At 40.4% G+C, this 15,721-nt stretch overlaps 1 protein-coding gene across 1 annotated transcript in view; it reads right to left on the bottom strand.

The window, feature by feature from the left end:
• Positions 1-13,748: 13,748 nt before the first annotated feature.
• Positions 13,749-15,721, bottom strand: part of B3GNT7 (UDP-GlcNAc:betaGal beta-1,3-N-acetylglucosaminyltransferase 7) — a 28,920-nt gene continuing 26,947 nt past the window's right edge. The window contains exon 2 of the mRNA XM_040428450.1: positions 13,749-15,102. Coding sequence (XP_040284384.1) covers positions 13,920-15,102 — 1,183 coding nt within the window. The 3' untranslated portion in view covers positions 13,749-13,919. The remainder of the gene's footprint in view (positions 15,103-15,721) is intronic.

Genomic DNA, 15,721 nt, shown 5'->3' on the forward strand with positions numbered 1-15,721 from the left:
CAGTAACAAAGCAAGGGTTAACAGCTAAACAAAATGCTATATTTATTGCCCCGATTCTGTAGTTTGCAGAAACACCCCATATGTGGTCGCAAACTACTGTACGGGCACACGGTAGGGCGCAGAGGGAAAGGAATGCCGTATGGTTTTTGGAAGGCAGATTTTGCTGGACTGGTATATTTACACCATGTCCCATTTGAAGCCACCCTGATGCACCCCTAGAGTAGAAACTCCATAAAAGGGACCCCATCTAACAAACTACACCCCTCAAGGTATTCAAAACTGATTTTACTAACTTTGTTAACCCTTTAGGTGTTCCACAAGAATTAATGGAGAATAGAGATACAATTTAAAAATTTCACTTTTTTGGCAGATTTTCCATTTGAATATTTTTTTTCCAATTACAAAGCAAGGGTTAACAGCTAAACAAAACTCAATATTTTTTGGGCTCTGATTCTGTAGTTTACAGAAACACCCCATATGTGGTCGTAAACCACTCTACGGCACACGGCAGGGCGCAGAAGGAAAGGAATGCCATACGGTTTTTGGAAGGCAGATTTTGCTGGACTGGTTTTTTGACACCATGTCCCATTTGAAGCCCCGCTGATGCACCGCTAGAGTAGAAACTCCAAAAAAGTTACCCCATTTTAGAAACTACAGGATAGGGTGGCAGTTTTGTTGGTACTAGTTTAGGGTACATATGATTTTTGGTTGCTCTATATTACACTTTGTGAGGCAAGGTAACAAGAAATAGCTGTTTTGGCTCAGTTTTTTGTTGTTATTTTCAACATTCATCTGACAGTTTAGATCATGTGGTATTTTTATAGCGCAGGTTGCCACGGACGCGGCGATACCTAATATGTATACTATTTTTTTTATTTATGTAAGTTTTACACAATGATTTCATTTTTGAAACAAAAAAAACATTATGTTTTAGTGTCTCCATAGTCTGAAAGCCATAGTTTTTTCAGTTTTTGGGCGATCTTAGGTAGGGTCTCATTTTTTGAGGGATAAGATGACGGTTTGATTGGCACTATTTTGGGGTGCATATGACTTTTTGATCGCTTGCTATTACACTTTTTGTGATATAAAGTGACAAAAAATTTCTTTTTTTACACCTTTTTCCTTTTTTTTTCCTTTTTTTACGGTGTTCGTCTGAGGGGTTAGGTCATGTGATATTTTTATAGCGCATGTTATTATGGACGCGGCGATACCTAATATGTATTCTTTTTTTTTTATGCAAGTTTTACACAATATCATTTTTGAAAAAAATATAATAATAATCATGGTTTTAGAGTCTGAGCGCCATAGTTTTTTCAGTTTTTGGGAGATTGTCTTAGGTAGGGTATCATTTTTGTGGAATGAGATGACTGTTAGATTGGCACTTTTTTGGGGGGCATAAGACATTTTGATCGCTTGCTATCACACTTTTTGTGATGTAAGGTGACAAAAAAAAATTGCTTTTTTGACACCGTTTTTATTTTTTTATGGTGTTCCTCTCAGGGTTTAGGTCATGTGGTATTTTTATAGAGCAGATTCTTACAGACGCGGCGATACCCAATATGTCTAACATTTAACATAAAAAAGCATTTTTGAAACAAAAAAATGTTTTAGTCTGAGAGCCATAGTTTTTTTTATTTTTTGGGCCATTGTCTTATGTAGGGGCTCATTTTTTGCAGGATGAGGCGACTTTGGTACTATTTTGGCATACATACGACTTTTTTGATCACTTTTATTACCTTTTTTGGGAAGTAAGGTGGGCAAAATTTCAATTTCATCATAGTTTTTATATATATATTTTTTAAGGTGTTCACCGTGCGGGGAAAGTAACATGACCGTTTTATAGATCAGGTCGTTATGGACGCGGTGATATCAAACATGTGTAGGGAATTTGATTTTTTTGATTTTTAAAATCAGTGATAAATGTGTTTTTTTATTTTCACTTTTTTTTTTTCTACTTTTTTTTTACCCAGACCCACTTGGTTCTTGAAGATCCGGTGGGTCTAATGTCTGTATAATACAGTACACTATATAGTGTACTGTACTGTATTTTTACTTTACAAAGTCTGATTAGACTTCTGCCTTTAGCCTTTACCAGAAGTCTGATCAGCACCATGGACAGCCGGACGCCTGTGAAGGCATCCGGTTGCCATGGTAACCATCACTTGCTGCCACAGCAGAGCAGTGGGTGATGGGGAGGGAGGGGGGCCCCTCCCATGGGGGCCTGAAAAGGCACAGCAGCCCCCGATGGGAGAGGGAGGGAGCTCCCTCCCTGTTAACCTCTTCCATAGAGCGGTCCCTACGGACCGCAGCATGGAAGGGGTTAAACGCCTGACATCTGTGCCAACACAGATGTCAGGTGTTTCAAGCAGAGTGTCAGCAATGTGCTGACACTCTGCAAACCGTTCGGCCATCCTGAGAGAGGGGGCGGGCGGATGATTGCGTGCCTGCCCTCCCGCCCCCCCCCAGCACCGCCCTGATGATCACATGGCCCTCCCGCCCGCACCCCGCTGCAGGAAGGGGGGTGTTAAATATAAAATAAAGTTATTTTGAAGTTTCTGATCCCCGTGGTCACAGACTGCAGGGATCAGAAACCTCCCGAAAGCACTGCAAACCGCAGGTCTGAATTGACCTGCGGTTTGCAGAGATCGCCGATACGGGGGGGGCATTGACCCTGGGTGCATGCTGATTGTTTTCACCGAGTGGTGGTGATCGGAAATACATATGTGTCCTAAACAGGTTAATGTCTGAAAAAACTCTGTTTTCTGAAGGTTTTTTCCAGAGAGTTTAATATTGATGGCCTATCCTCAGGGTAGGTCATCAATATCTGATTAGTGTGTGTCCGACTCCTGGCTGTTTAAGGAGGCTCTGGGCCAGTGACGTCACTTTCATTGGTCATGTGGCCTAGGTGCAGTTACCCCTTTTCAAGTGAATGGTCTGCAATACTAACAACAGCTGCTATACAATATACAGTGGTGTGCTGGGTAATCTGCGAGGAGCCTGTAGCGCTCAGAGGAGGGCCACGGACTCTTCAAACATTTGATTGGTGGGGGTGCTGAGACCAGACCCCCATGATCAGCATTGATGAGCGATCCTGAAGATATTAAACTCCCAGAAAAACCCTTTAAGTGAAATATTGTATAGCTACACGATAACCCAATGCAAACTTCAATTTGAATAAAATAAAGCAAGTTGTAATACAATGCAGTACAATTTACCGATAAAAATTCCTGCACATTATACAAATTGTAAAAGGTCATGCTTTCCTGTGCACTAGTGACAGGAGCTTATTTTGTGCTTTATAGAGCACAATAGAGATGACAACTAATTAAATATACTCTGCTCCTACACGTCCCACTTCATACAGCTCCACCGAGTCCTCCAGTGGAAAGCCACCAAACAAAACGGTTGACGTACCCCTCTGTACAAGTGGAACAGTTAAATCACTGACTGGATGGTCATTTCAGCTTTAGCCATTCCTTGAGCATGGTAACATGGAATACTTGTAAAGTGAGCAAGTACTGATTCAAGGTTTGAGCTGAGTGATCAGTGTAGTATGTGCTGCTGTTCTTAAAAAGTGAATATTATTAATAAGAACTGTCACAATCTCCACCACCATACCTGGCTGTAGCTGCTGCTTCACAGATTTTGGTGCCCATTGCTGAGCAATCAGTGCAGGTAGTTTCAGCACCCAATATGTGAGGCCATGTATTGTCATGGGAGCATGATTCTCAACAGGGAGTGAACCAGAGCTCTGACAGTGTCCAATCAATGCAAACATTTGGGTCAAAAGTAGGGACCATGCAATAATCGTGAAATAAAGACACCATGAGGTACACCGTTATGTATGGCATATGATAGAGGTACTTCATCGTATGGTAAAAGGGGTTCACCTGATAAATCATAGAAGCATAGAAGAATGACAGTTGAAAACAACAACATGGTCCATCCAGTCTGATCTTTTACCATTTTATTTTTCTCTTAAGATAGATACAGTGCATTTGGAAAGTCTTCAGACCCTTTCACTTGTTTTTACAATTTGATATGTTTAAGCCTTGTGCTAAAATAATAAAAGAAATTAGAGTTTTCCCCATCATTCTGCATGCAATACCCAATAATGACAAAATGAAGAGTTTTAGAATTTTTTGCAAACTTATTTCAAAAGGAAAAAAAACTAAAATTTTGCATGGACATAAGTATTGACCCTTTGCTATGACACTTGAAATTTAGCTCTGATGGCCTCACATTTCTCTTGATCATCTTTAAGATGTTTCTAAACCTTGATTAGAGCCCAACTGTAATAAATTCGGTTGATTGGACATGATTAAAAAAAAAAAAAAAAAAAACACCCCTGTCTATATGAGGTCTCACAGCTGACCACGCATATCAGAGCAAAAACCAAGCCAGGTGGAAGAAAGAACTGCTTGTGGATTGTGTGGAGGCACAGACCTGGAGAAGGGTACGAAACATTTCTGCTGCACTGGAAGTTCCCAAAAACACAGTGCCCTCCCAAATTTTTTAATAGATGAAGTTTGGAACAACTCCAAAAATCCTGTGTGCAGCTGGGGAAACGTCGAGAAGGTCAACCATCACTGCAGCACTCCACCAATCTGGGCTTTATGGAAGAATAGCCAAAAAAAAGCCTCTCTTCAGGAGGAGAAAAAAAAAAGAAGGACACATAGAAGCCTGCCTGGAGTTTGCAAACAGCAACTAAAGGACTCTCAGACCGTGAGAAATGAGGAATCTCTGGGATGATGAAAGAGAGATTGAACTTTTTGGCCTCAATTCTAAGCATAATGTCTGGAGGAAACCACTCACTGCTCAATACCATCCCCATAGTGAAGCATGTTGGTGGCAGTGGCGGGATTTCAGTGGCTGGGACAAGGAGACTGGTCGGGGGTGAAAGAAAGCTGTACAGATATATTCTTAATTTAAAAAAAACTGATCCAGAGTGCTCTGAACCTCAGATTGGGCCGAAGGTCCATACCCAAGAAGACTGGAGGTTGTAATCACTGCCAAAAGGTGCTTCAACTAGGTACTGAGTAAAGGGTCAGAATACTTATGTCATTGTGAGATTTTAGTTTTTTCCTTTTCAATAAATTAAAAATTTCGAACATTCTGTTTTCACTGTGTCATTATAGGGTACCAAGTGCAGATTCAGGAGGAAAAACTTGAATTTATTTTATTTTAGCACAAGACCACTACATCACAAAATATGGAAAAAGTGAAAGTGTCTGAAGTCTTTCCGAATGTACTGTATGTATTGTATAAAGTAGGTTTATCCCAGGCAGGTTTAAGTTCATTTACTGTAGATTTTACATCTGCTGGAAGTTTTTTTCCAAGCCTCTGCTGGTCTTTCAGTAAAATAATATTTTTTTACATTGCTTCTGATCTTTCCCACAATTAATTTAACCACTTCACATCCGCCCATAGGATATAAACGTCCTATGGGTGGATGTTTATCTCTGAATGGACATTCTGGAACGTCCATTCAGAGATCGCAGCTGCACGCTAATCGTGCAGCTGCTGAGCGGGGGGGCTCGCTGTCAGTGACAGCAGGGCAACCCAGAGAGAAGACAGGGACAGTGTATACAGATCACTGTGTATACAGATCAGAAAGCGCCGGAGTGGGGAGAGTGCAGGAGCTGTCGGGTCTTCTACAGACCTCGATCAGCCCTGTACTGAGGCTGTACAGCATTGTATTCTGCTGTACAGCCTCTCTGGGGGCTGTATTTCCCCTGCAACTGGGGCTACTATGTCAGCCCCAGTTACAGAAATCAATAATGAAAAAAAATAAAAAGTAAAAAAGGTAAATGTCCCCCAGAAGTCCTGTATGACCTTATGGGGGACGCAGTGTAAAATAAAAAAATAAAAAAATAATAAAGTGTTAAAAAAAAATAAGTTTTACATGTAAAAAAAAAAAACAGAACATGGAGATATTAAAACATCATAAATTTTTTAAAAAAATGCTATCATTGTATTAAGGTAAAATAAAAAAAAGTATACGTATTAGGTATCGCCGCGTCTGTAAAAACCAGCTTTATAAAAATATCACATGACCTAACCCCTCAGACGAACACCGTAAAAATAAAAAAATGTAAACAGTGGCAAAAACTTTTTTTGTCACCTAACATCACAAAGTGAAACAACAAGCAATCAAAAAAGCGTATGCCCCCCAAAATAGTAGAAATCAAACAGTCACCTCATCCTGCATTAAATAAGGGACCCTAACTAAGAATCGGTCAAAAAATCTAAAAGCTATGGCTCTCAGACTATGGAGACACTAAAACATAATTTCTTTTGTTTCAAAAATGATATTATTGTGTAAAACTTAAATAAGAAAAAGTATACATATTAGGTATTGCCATGTCCGTAATGATCTGCTCTATAAAAATGTCACATGACCTAACCCCTCAGGTGAACGCTGTAAAAATAAATACTGTGCTAAAACAACCAATTTTTTGGTCACCTTGCCCTAAAAAGTGAAATAATGAATGATCAAAAAATTATATGCACCCAAAAATGGTACCAATAAAAACGTCAACTCTTCCTGAAACGAGCCCCTGCACCAGACGATCGGCAGAAAAAGAAAAAAAATATTGCGTTCAGAAAACGGAGACACAAAAACATAAAATGCTTTATTGTGTAAAACTGAAACAAAGAAAGTAGACATATTTGATATAATTGTGTCCGTAACTACTTGGTCTATGAAAATAGCACATGATCTACCCTGTCAGATAAATGTTGTAAAAAATAAAAACAGTGCCAAAACTGCCATTTTTTGGGTACCTTGCCTCACAAAAAATGTAATATAGAGCAATTAAAAATTATATGTACCCCAAAATAGTACCAATAAAACTGGCACCTTATCCCCTAGTTTCCAAAATGGGGTCACTTTTTTGGAGTTTCTACTGTAAGGGTGCATCAGGGGGGCTTCAAATGGGACAAGGCATCTAAAAACCAGTTCAGGTAAATCTGCCTTCCAAAAACCATACGGCGCTCCTTTTCGTCTGCGCCCTGCCGTGTGCCCTTACATCAGTTTACGACCACATGTGGGGTGTTTCTGTAAACTGCAGAATCAGGGTAATAAATATTGAGTTTCGTTTGGCTATTAACCCTCGATGTGTTAAAGAATTTTTTTTTTTATTAAAATGGAAAATCTGCCAAAAAAGTGAAACTTAGACATTTTATCTCAATTTTCCTGTAATTCTTGTGGAACACCTAAAGGGTTAACAAAGTTTGTAAAATCAGTTTTGAGTAACTTGAGGGGTGTAGTTTCTACAATGGGGTCATTTATGGGGGGTTTCCACTTTGTAAGCCCCACAAAGTGACTTCAGAACTGAACTGGTCCTTAAAAAGTGGGTTTTGGAAATTCTTACAAATTTTAAGAATTGCTTCTACAATTCTAAGCCTTCTAACGTCCCAAAAAAATAAAATGACATTTCTAAAATGATGCAAACATAAAAGTAGACATATGGGGAATGTTAAGTAATAAATATTTTATGAGGTATCACTTTCTGTTTTAAAAGCAGAGAAATTGAAATTTTCAAAATTTTTGGTAAATTTGGGATTATTTTATAAATAAAGGTGAAATATATCGACTCAAATTTACCACTGCCATGAAGAACAATGTGTCACGAGAAAACAATCTCAGAATGGCTTGGATAAGTAAAAGCGTTCCAAAGTTATTACCACATAACGTGACATGTCAGATTTGCAAAATTAGGCCTGGTCAAGAAGGAAGAAATGGCCCGGATGTGAAGTGGTTAAGATTGTCCTTCCTTGTTCTTGCGCCCAGTTTCTTATTAAAAACACTTCGCCGAAATGGTATGGCACGGGCTCAGAAGCCATCTCCTGCACGTACCAGATGTATTATGCAGTTGGCACCCAACTCTCACCATCAGGATCAGAAATAATTTAGATATCGAAAGTTTAACCCCTCAGTTGCCACTGTCAATGAGGACTGCAGCATCTCAGGCGTTAGAGGGAAGGAGCTCCCTCTTCCTCTAATCAGCACCCCACAAACAAAATCAAGTAAATGTCACAGGAGCCAGGGGCCTTCTAAACATCCCCAGGCTTGCCATGTTCTAGAGTAAATTGAATTCATAAATTTCAAACAAAAAGTTGCATGTATTCCAAAATGGTATCAATGAAAACTACATATTGCCCTGCAGGAAACGACCCATCACACAGCACTGTCAGCAGAAAAGTTAGGTTATGGCTACACAAAGAATTTAATCCATAAATCAGGAGTCAGTGTAGCTTGAGGTGCTATGCTGTTTGTGTAGAAACAGAGTAGCACCATATGATCTACCAGATAAATGGTATTTATCATGTAGAGAAAGTTATTACAAGGCACTTACTAATATATTGTGATTGTCCATATTGCTTCCTTTGCTAGCTTCATTCATTTTTCCATCACATTATACACAGCTCGTTTTTAGGGTAACTGCCATCCAGCAGCACACTATAGGACAGGGAACAGTAACCTGCGACACTACAATTCACTGTATGCTCTATTCACTTCTATGGGAGTTTTAGAGAACAGCTGAGTGAGTGTGAATGCTGGGAATTGTAGTTTTACAACTACTGGAGTCCCAAAGGTTGCTGGCTTCGTATAATGTGAATGAAAAATGAATGAAGCCACCAAAGGGGGCAATATGGACAATCACAGTACATTAGTGCTTTGCATTAACCTCAACATGATAAATGCATTTGCTGAAGTGAGACAACTCTAAGTTAAATCTTTCTTTAACTCCTTAAGGACTCGACCCTATTTCACCTTCTGGACTTGGCCATTTTTTGCAAATCTGACCAGTTTCACTTTAAGTGCTGATCACTTTAAAACGCTTTGACTTATGCAGGCCAATGAATCACCATGGTAAAAGATCATGTGACGTACCATGTGATGACCGGAGTGACGTCATCAAAGGTCCTTGACCTATAATGAATGCTCACCACAGGTCCTGTTCAGTAAAGGAGACAGAAGGAGATGCTGGGCTACGCGATCAAGTGGACTAAGGGGAGTTAAATTTTCATTTTTTTTTATTTTTTTTAACTCCTCCAGCGCTGTTTTACTATGCATTCTGTATTTAGAATGCTATTATTTTCCCTTATAACCATGTTATAAGGGAAAATAAAACAATCTACAGAACACCGATCCCAAGCCCGAACTTCTGTGAAGTTCGGGTTTGGGTAGCAAACATGCACGATTTTTCTCACGCGAGTGCAAAACGCATTACAATGTTTTGCACTCGCGCGGAAAAATCGCAGGTGTTCCCGCAACGCACCTGCACATTTTCCCGCAACGCCCGTGTGAAAGAGGCCTTAGTGTTTCCATAGTCTGAGAGCCATAATTTTTTCAGTTTTTGGGCGATTACCTTGGGTAGGGTAGGATTTTTGCGGGATGAGATGACTGTTTTATTGGCACTATTTTGGGGTGCGTGTGACTTTTTGATCGCTTGCTATTACACTTTTTGTGATGTAAGGTGACAAAAAAATGGTTTATTTAGCACAGTTTTTATTTAAAAAAATTTACAGTGTTCATCTGAGGGGTTAGGTCATGTGATATTTTTATAGAGCCAGTTGATACGAATGCGGCGATACCAAATATGTATACTTTTTTTTTTATTTATGCAAGTTTTACACAATAACAGCTTTTTTAAAACAAACAAAAATTATGTTTTAGTGTCTCCATATTCTGAGCCATAGTTTTTTTATTTTTTGGGCGATTGTCTCAGGTAGGGGCTCATTTTTTTGCGGGATGAGGTGACGGTTAGATTGGTACTATTTTGGTGGGCAAACGCCTTTTTGATCGCTTGCTGTTGTACTTTTTGTGATGTAAGGTGACAAAAAAAATTGTTTATTTAGCACAGTTTATGGTGTTCATCTGAGGGGTTAGGTCATGTGATATGTTTATAGAAACGGTCAATACGGACGCGGCGATACCTAATATGTATACATTTTTTCCCCCCCTATTTTTTACCAATTATTTTTTTACTTTATTTGGGGAAAATGACTTTTTGTTTATTTGTACTTGAAACTAAATTTTTTGGGGGAAAAACTTTATTTTTTCAACTTTTTTTTTCGTCCCACTTTGGGACTTAAACTCTTGGGGGTCTAATCCTTTACAACGCATTCCAATACTTCTGTATTGGAATGCATTGGCTGTATGAGTAATACAGTGTGTATTACTCATACAGCTTCCGGCCTGTGAGATCCAGGGGGCTGGATCTCACAGGCTCGTCACCGGAAGGCAGCGCAGATGCCTCAGGAAGGCATCGCGCTGCCTTCCATGCCATCGGGTCCCCCCCACAGCCCCATGGGGACCTGATGGCACCACCGCCGCCGCACCAGGTAAAAGCCGAATTGAATTGACCTACGGTTTGCGGCGATCGCCGACACAGCATTTAGCCCCAAGGTGCCTGCTCAATGATTTGGTACGTCATGGGTCCTTAAGGACTCGGGAACCATGCCGTACCGATACGTCATGGGTCCCTAATGGGTTAAATCTGGTACAATTGGTAATGTCTGGCTGTACTAATTTCTTTTTACTCCTGCTATAAGCAGCCTTTATTTGCACCTTTTTACCCATTTACAGCTTGACTGCATCCTTTTTTCTTTTTGTGGAAAGACAAAAATAACATCATAAATTTGGCACTATTATACATGCAATTTTTTTAAACTTTTTTTCCTTTCTTTAAAGTGAAGTTTATAAAGTATTGTGAATTTGTACAGAAGCCATTTTACTAGTCGTTGCATGCTGAAGAACATCGGCAGGCCCAGCACATTCAGCTTACAAAGTAAACCCTAATTCACAACGTCCGTGTTCGGTCAGTAATTTCCATCAGTGATTGTGAGCCAAAACCAGGTGCGGCTTTAAACACGGAACAGGTGCAGATCTCCCTCTTCTACCTCATGTCTATGGAGGCTCCAATCCTGGTTTTAGCTCACAATCACTGATAGAAATCACTGACCAGAACACTGACATATGAATGAGGCTTAAATGGCGTGCTTAGTGAAGGGCAGCATTTCACCATGAATTAAAGCAGTTTCAAATACAGCTGACGATGTATAAAAATCAGTAGTATGCTCACCATTTTAATTTAACCTTTCCTTTCATAAATTAACAATGAATAATTCAGGACAACACATTAAAATAAATCATTCAACATAGAGCTCAATCATCAAAACGGCTTGAATATAAATATTATAAAACAAATATGGTTCCATGAGTTTGGAAGTCAGCTTTCCCGAGCCTGCAATAGGGCATATCTGCAGGTTTTGTGGAGAGCTATACCCAGCCCATGGACCATAAGACAGAGAGCACCATCCAATGTAGAGAAGTGTATTTAGAAGTCTGCATGGCTTTGCTCCATGTTACAATTATACCCAGTGCTGAGCCGAAACTTTAAATGGAACCTGTCATCAACTTTGTGCTGCCCATACTAACAGCAGAATAAAGTAGACACAGGAGAGTTGATTTCTGCGGTCTGTCATTTAAAAAAGTAAAAGTAAGGGGCTGCTGAGAACCAACATCACAAACATTGCAGACTAAGCCTGGAAAAGAGTCCCGGCCACCTTAGAAGAGTCCTGGTTAGTCATGGATTCCTGCTCTCCCTGCTGATGACTGGACGTCTTCTACCCAGTTTTCTCCCTTTCTCTCTAGGAGAGAACTGCCAATCGTCAGCAGATGGGCGAGGAGAGCAGGAGATTAGGAATAACCAGGACTCTTCTCAGGTAAATTTGACTCTTTTCAAGGCCTGGGCTGCAACGAATGTGAGGCTGGTTCTCGGCAACCTCTTAGGGCTGTTTCACACAAGCGGATGCCGTGCGTGACATCCGCTCCGTGAATGAGAGCCAAGACCCGATGCAGACAGCAGAAGCACGGAGCATTAAAGAGGACCTTTCACTACTCTACAAACTAAAAACTAACTATATCAGTGGGCAGAGCGGCGCCCAGGGGTCCCCCTGCACTTACTAGTATGTCTGGGCGCCGCTCCGTTCGCCCGGTATAGGCTCCGGTGTCTGCGCTCCCTCTGACTGATTTCTTGTATGAGGCGTGTCCCTTGCTGCAGCGCTGGCCAATCGCAGCGCACAGCTCATAGCCTGGCTATAAGCTGTGCGCTGCGATTGGCCAGCACTGCAGCAAGGGACACGCCCAGGAACGGAGCGGCGCCCAGGCATACTAGTAAGTGCAGGGGGACCCCTGGGCGCCGCTCTGCCCACTGATATAGTTCGTTTTTAGTTTGTAGAGTAGTGAAAGGTCCTCTTTAACATGATTGATAATGTTCTATGCCTCTCTGTGATCTCTTTACTACGAAATCACAGTGAGATAAAGTTGTCACTGTGATTTCGTAGTAAAGAGATCACAGAGAGGCACGGAGCATTATCAATCATGTTAATGCTCCGTGCTTCTGCAGTCTGCATCGGGTCTTGGCTGTCATTCACGGAGCAGATGTCACGCACGGCATCCGCTCGTGTGAAACAGCCCTTACTCTCATGAGTGAAACACCGCTGAAATCAGCATTTCTGTCACTAATTTATGCTGCCCTCAGTGAGATTAGCATAAAGCTGATGACAGGTTCCCTTTAAAGGGTAACTGTCATGTTTTCATCAAAAAAATCCATTTTAGAATATGTTATTGCAGCAGCATTATGCATAAAGCAATCATTAGTTTCTTCACATACCACTGTTAGGTTTTTCCCTTAGTTATGGCTGTTTAAACATTTACAATAGGAGGACCTTCCAAGATGGCTCCTCTGCCAGTTCTCTGAGGCCAAAACTGCTTTCCCTCACTTCCCATACACACTTGCTGTAGCCAGCAGCTCCCTGCCAGCCAATCAGATTGGATTACTGAGAGACACGCCTCCTCACTCTGAAGCCTAATGCAGGCATGCAGTGTGAAGGACTGTCCCTCCGTCTTCCTGTCTTCTTAGGGTACTTTCACACTAGCGTTTTTCTTTTCCAGCATAGAGTTCCGTCCTAGGGGCTCTATACCGGAAAAGAACTGATCAGTTTTATCCCCTTGCATTCTGAATGGAGAGCAATCCTTTCAGGATGTCTTCAGTTCAGTCTTTATGACTGTTCAGGACGGAGAGAATACCACAGCATGCTGCGGATTTATCTTCGGCCCAAAAAAACTGAACACTTGCCTGAATGCCGGCATTTTTTTCCATAGGAATGTATTAGTGCCGAATCTGGAATTAAAAATACTGCAATGCCGGATCCGTCGTTCCGGTCTGCGCAGAAAAAAGAGAAACGGATCCGTTTGTCCGTATGACAAACGGACAGATGGATCCGTTCTTGCAATGCATTTGTGAGACGGATCCGCATCCAGAAACCGTCTACAAATGCTGTCCGTTTGCATGCTTATTGGAACTGCTTGCCGGATCACTCTGCCGCAAGTGTGAAAGTAGCCTTAGCCAGAGACAGACAAGCCATAGCAACTGTCTTTTAAGGGAGCAGTGGAAAGGGACAGAGGACATTAATGAAAGCTATTATAAGGTAATTACAGATCTTTTAGCAATCATTGACAGACTAACTCAGGTATACATGCCTAGCTCTAATAAACTAGCAAATAAAAGAAAAAATATGACAGTTACCCTTCAAAGAATTTCATTCCACCAAGTTTTAGTTTGTCCCATATAAGGTTTTGTTACGCGAGCATCTTCCAAGTCAGATGTATAAATCCAGGGCTAAAAACAAGCTTTCGTGACCTATAAGTTATCGTACCTAGAACAGAGCTTTTATTTTTTTAAGTTCTTTAAAGAAAAAGGTCACAAAAGTCTATTGCCCATATATACACAAACTAAGAAAATAAATCTTTTATATCATGTTTTCTCCAGAAACCTGCCAGGAAAACAGTTATTACAAAAATAAGTTATTTTTTTCAGGGCTTCTCTCCTGACACCTTCTAGCCACTAAAGGATGTTGAGCTTCCGAGAACAGGTTAAGTTACTATGCACAAGTTCCCACATTTGTAGAAGTTCGGCAGGCAGAAGTTTGTGCACAACAAGCATACTGCGATAAAAGCATGGCTCCTTGTTCATCTTGCTGTTTTTATTCCTTACAATGCCAAACGTTTTAAACCCTTCATGCAAAATAGGTTTGACCTTAATAACTTCTAGACACATGCCCAAATAGACATCATCGATGGGATACAGATCCAAGGTTTCTGAAGCCTTGAGCAATCTCTTAACTAAAGAACCTGCCATGATGAATCCACCGCCACCTGCATATGGAGGATAGAGGTTTTTACTATACATGGACTCTGGGATGTAGTATTTATTTTCTTTCCTCCGGATGGGTCGTGCTTTATAGAGGACATCTCCTACAAAGAGGTCTGGTGTGTTGTTTCCCTCCAAAAAGTCCAAAATATTATTGGGGCTAACAAATACATCATCATCCCCTTTGAAGATATAGCTTACATCTTGACAGTAGGTTGTCGTCCACTTTAGAAAGTGCACTTCCTTTAGCGTTAAGTTAAAAAAGGAATCTAGAAAATCCCACTGTAGAATATCTCCATAGATCTGGTTCTCAAAGTCTAGCAGTTTTTGGTAATTTGCTCTCTCCTCTTCTTTCATAGCAGTTCCTAAAAGAAATATGGTTCTTATTTTCTTGCCTTTAACTTCTTTCTCCTTTCCCCAGGTTTTACGAATTGCATCCCTGCGGTCATGCTGAGTTATTATTGACTTAACCACAATCAAAAGATCAATATGTCCACTGCATTTCTGTGGGTTATTAATAATCATGGGGAAATAACGACAGTGGCGGTACAGAAGAAACTGCTTATAGTTAGGTTCTAGCGTCTTGAACCAGCCCAGATGGGTAAGGTTCCAATTAGCAGTGCAGTTGATAGACTTAGCATCCCATTCAGTAGGGTATGTATCCCTAACAGAAGCTGTGGTCACCGGTGCCTCTGCTTTGGCTGCCCAAAACCCATTTGGGACAGGATAGGTGTCCCTTTTTTCAGCACTAAGAAGATCCTCAGAATCCACACTGCTTTCAGTGAAAAGAAATCCTGGGGATGTCCCCCTCTGGAAGATGGTCAACATGATTACCACGCAGAAGGAGATGCATATGCTTTTGCAGACTCTCTTTTTCCTGCAAATAGATCAGATACCATTATTCAATTTTTCACTAAATAGTATGTGAAGACAAATGAGGAGTTAGTATAGTTTTTTCAAAGATTATAATTCCCCATATAGATTCACAGATTCAATAGATCTTCCATGGCCCTAAACATGACTGACTAGGAAAGCAAATACCTATTACCAGCATTTCTTACGTATACAGTGTCAAGGTTTCACTTGTTATTTCTCTGGAAGATGTAAACATATTATTCCTAATGTATATGATATAGTCACAGGTAATTACGTAAAGTGCAACACGCCCATTGGGAGTGAGGCTGCATTACTTGGTGGCGGAAACATTTTCAGCTGCCATTTTGAAATCCACCATATTGAATTGAGCTTTGGGTTTTCTATTGGGAAGAGGGCAATATATCAATCTTGGCCAGCATTTACTCAGAAATACACTGGAAGTATCAGTTTTTTAAGTAGTTAGAGTGTGTGCATGAAACAGAGTGGATAAAAATCTGATTTCTTTTTTTAAAATCTGATTATTATTATTTTTTATCTGATTTTTTTTTAATATAAAATGCTTTTTGAGGAAACTATATTACCATCCAAAGGTTATTCCATCATGAAATGAAGATTAGTTT

Source organism: Bufo bufo, chromosome 4 (assembly GCF_905171765.1).
Source record: "Bufo bufo chromosome 4, aBufBuf1.1, whole genome shotgun sequence".
In the NCBI taxonomy this organism is placed as follows: domain Eukaryota; kingdom Metazoa; phylum Chordata; class Amphibia; order Anura; family Bufonidae; genus Bufo; species Bufo bufo.